Source organism: Morone saxatilis, unplaced genomic scaffold, assembly GCF_004916995.1.
Source record: "Morone saxatilis isolate NCDOM2014 unplaced genomic scaffold, NCSU_SB_2.0 Contig1, whole genome shotgun sequence".
NCBI classification, from domain to species: domain Eukaryota; kingdom Metazoa; phylum Chordata; class Actinopteri; family Moronidae; genus Morone; species Morone saxatilis.
In genome coordinates, this window is record NW_023339651.1 from 14,940,343 (window position 1) to 14,943,758 (window position 3,416).

At 41.0% G+C, this 3,416-nt stretch overlaps 2 protein-coding genes across 3 annotated transcripts in view; both read right to left on the minus strand.

Moving 5' to 3' along the window:
- The window catches only part of msrb1b (methionine sulfoxide reductase B1b), a 1,786-nt gene extending 1,056 nt beyond the window's left edge, over positions 1 to 730 (minus strand). The window contains exon 1 of the mRNA XM_035659998.1: positions 552 to 730. Coding sequence (XP_035515891.1) covers positions 552 to 606 — 55 coding nt within the window. The 5' untranslated portion in view covers positions 607 to 730. The remainder of the gene's footprint in view (positions 1 to 551) is intronic.
- Positions 731 to 1,297: 567 nt separating this feature from the next.
- neurl2 (neuralized E3 ubiquitin protein ligase 2) lies at positions 1,298 to 3,366 on the minus strand. Of its 2 annotated transcripts, XM_035659720.1 has the most exons (3): positions 3,218 to 3,366; positions 2,316 to 3,131; positions 1,298 to 1,781 (listed from the first exon to the last, which is right to left on the minus strand). In XM_035659720.1, the coding sequence occupies exons 2-3, from the start codon at positions 3,094 to 3,096 to the stop codon at positions 1,666 to 1,668; spliced, it is 897 nt and encodes a 298-aa protein (XP_035515613.1). In that variant the 5' UTR covers positions 3,097 to 3,131; positions 3,218 to 3,366; the 3' UTR covers positions 1,298 to 1,665. The 2 variants fall into 2 exon arrangements, with proteins under 2 accessions (XP_035515613.1, XP_035515605.1); XM_035659712.1 differs by having other exon boundaries at positions 2,316 to 3,352.
- Between the last annotated feature and the right edge of the window lie 50 nt (positions 3,367 to 3,416).

Here is a 3,416-nt window from a genome sequence, read left to right on the forward strand (position 1 = left end):
TTTGGACAAAATTCAGTTTATGTTTTTGCTTTCTTTGAAATAAAAAAATCACTCTGGTTGAACAGCTTTGTCAACACAACGGCCTGAACATATGATGAGGGGTGGGAAATTGCTTTATATTAAGGGGCCAAAACAAGGTTGGGTGGGAATTTTACTTAAATACATACCTTTATATATAGTACAAGTTGATTTCAATATGAAATTAAAAAAATATTACTGCTGTGTTTTCCCCATGAACATCTCTAGCAGATAAATTTATTATTATTATTATTATTATTATTATTATCTATTTCTAGTTCCATTTTGATCTTTCAAATTTGAAATGTCATGGAGTTAACATAAAGGCAAGTGTCTTTCCCTTCTACTCATTACTGTGATATTACACAATAATTGAATTATTATATCTGATTAAAAAAAATCTAAATACAAATTTTTAGCCAACAAGACGCTTAAAATAAGCCTAAAATAAAAACAAAATGGTCATTTTAATCCTGAGTAAACGCAGGTTACATCACCCCACTGCTTACAGAACAACTCCACCGCCTGCTCACCTGGTTTGAAATGATCCTTGTAGACTTCACCGCCGACAAACCGACAGAAAGACATGCTGCGTCTGCACAACAGATCTAAATAACAATAAATGTGGTTCAGTCTCTCTTCATACGGCGGCTACAGATGACCGGACTGTTCTCCTCCTCTCGTGTGAAGAGATCCTGGCTGGAGATTTAACAGTAGCTCCGCCCACTGCTGTTATCTGCATTAACACTAGATGTCCGTGTTTGACAACAGGAGGCAGGTGGACATGGAGGCATTTTATTGGACATAAGTTCAGTCAAACCCTCAGTGGAAACCCTAAAATAGATTTACTATGTGCATAAATGGCTCCATTTACAGTTATAGTGTTGGGAATATCTCAGCTATTGTATTTATTTTAGGATGAATCAGAATCAGCAAATGTCCCAGTGACCCACACAGTCTGTTGTCCTTGTATTCACCTTTTCATATCACATTTTGACAACTGGGTCTTTGTTACACATTATTTATTAAAAACTCTCACTTAGGTGACAGTTCAACTGTGTAAAAACTGTTTCAAAATGTGTAAGAATTCAAATGTTCCAAAAATATATGGGAATTAATTTAATCTTCTAAGGAGATGGATCAGTGTGCCCCGAGTAGATCCTTCTTACTGCTGCATGCTGACACCAAGCGAGAAGATGCATGATGTGATGTGATGCCCATTTCTACAAGCTGAATTATTTGTTAAATTGTACAGACAAATCACAAAGCATACAGGACACAATGGCTCACTCTTTATGTAGACCAGGGTTGATAATATTAAAATCAATGTAACTTTTCATTTTCCACCATCTAACATGTAAGTAATGTGTGTGAGAGAGAAATTGATGAATCATACCATATTTGAGGGAAAAGTAGAATCACAAAGACTGACACCTAACCAATCCTGAGTGTGAATTTATTTTAGTTTACACATCAGAGACATGATGTCAGCGTTATCTGAGCATAATGTTGTTAGTTTTACTTTATAAAGGAAACAGAGATCATGAATTAGTTTTATTTTCCATCATGAAAATATATATCCTTTACTTGGTAGAAACTGAGAGAGAGCTCATAAATGATATTCTGTCCATTGCAGGGCTGTGTCCTTCATTCATACTTGCAGTAGTGCTTAAGGGCTTCTGGCAGCTCCAGCCAGTCAATGGCCATTCTGTGGACAATGTGCTTCTGGATGGCCTTCCTACACAATGTCTGCAAGGACGAGACTGAAGCCACAGAGGAATGGGACAAAAAAAGACAGAAAAGACTGTGGATTAGCAGAATGAAAGTAGCGATGAGCAATTATTAAATAATGAAGAAAGGTGCATTAAAAGCATGGATGAAATAGTAAATGGGTCCATGGGCCAGAGCCTATATATGTAGCAACAGTTAATAGTTTAGTTGGAAAGCTAATCAAATGACTGAAAAGAGATGAACAATGACCACAAAGAAATGCAAAATTACACAAAGCAACCACAATGGACGGAAGACAAACTTAAAGAGACTTGAAACAACTACAACAAGATGAAAAGCATCCACAAAGAGACACAAAACAGCTACAAAGAGATGGAAAGTGACTGCAAAGAGACAAAAAATTAACTCAAAAAGACACTAATCAACTACAAATGTCTGAATGTCTTGGTATGCCTGAAAAATGTTGAAAAGAAAGTCTCTTTCAGTAACACACAGTAACATGTCTGCGCCAGAGGCCCATTGTCTCACAATCAGTCCATGTTTAATAGTATCACTGCGACACTCACATCCATACTCCACCTGGACAATTCGGACACACTTGGTAGCAGCAAAGACGTCCACCACAGCATAGAGAGGCTGGATGGCGGGGATCCCCTTTGCAGAAGCTCCCATGTCCTCGCCATTGATGATAATGTGCATATCAGCCAGGTCTTGCCCTTTAGGCACATACAGTACTCCTATTCGGCTACGTCTGGCTGTGGGAGGCAGGGCGTTGGTCTTATACAAGTCATCCAAAATGTGGCTGTAGCGTCCGGGCCTGCTCCGACCGACCAGCTTGTCTCTGGGGACCCGAATATTCTCAATGCACAAGTGAGAATCAGTGAAGAAAGTCTTTGGGTTGTTGTTGTTGTTGTTGTTGCCTTCTCCATCTCTACCTCCAACTTCAACCTCCCCATGTCCAAGCCTTTGGCCCCCCGCCAGTCCTCCATCTCCAGCCTGTTGACCCTCTGCTCCGGCATCTTCTATGATCTTGTTGTGGTTGCGAGTAATGGCAAATACCCAGCTGTCTCCTAAGTCTGTCAGGTCTGGGATGGAGTATTCAGGTACCACCTCTAAGTTCCTGGGGTCCCTGGCAGTCAGGCCTACCCGGAGGTGGCCACACCAGCCGAGCTCCTTATCCTCAATCTCTATGAGGAAAATCTCCCCAGGTTTCAGAGGTTGTTTGCTGAAACACACTCCATTTGCAAAGCTCTCTACCCGTGTGGCCTGGGTTCCTGAGTAGTCCAGTCTGACATTGATACCATGGATGGGGTGGAACTCCATGAACTGGTCAGGAAAGGGCTCCATTTTCAGTTCTGTTTGCACCAACTGAAGCGCTCACTCTGGTTCATGGAACAGAAACTACCATCAACACGATATTCCCAGTTGGATAGCTGTCAAAAAACTCAACAAACAGAAACAAACTTACTAAAACTTCCCAGTCAAACAGTCTCGCAGTGGTTTCAGACTATTGCCGTCCAACACATGGTAACACTGAAAACTTGCACAGACGAGATCCGTGCTCTGTCTATCTGTGGGCCACTCAGGGAAGCTTCTGGTAGAGGTCTATTTTTGAACAGCTGCATATGTCAACAGATGGCAGTGTGAGTGTATCTGTGTGTGTGTGT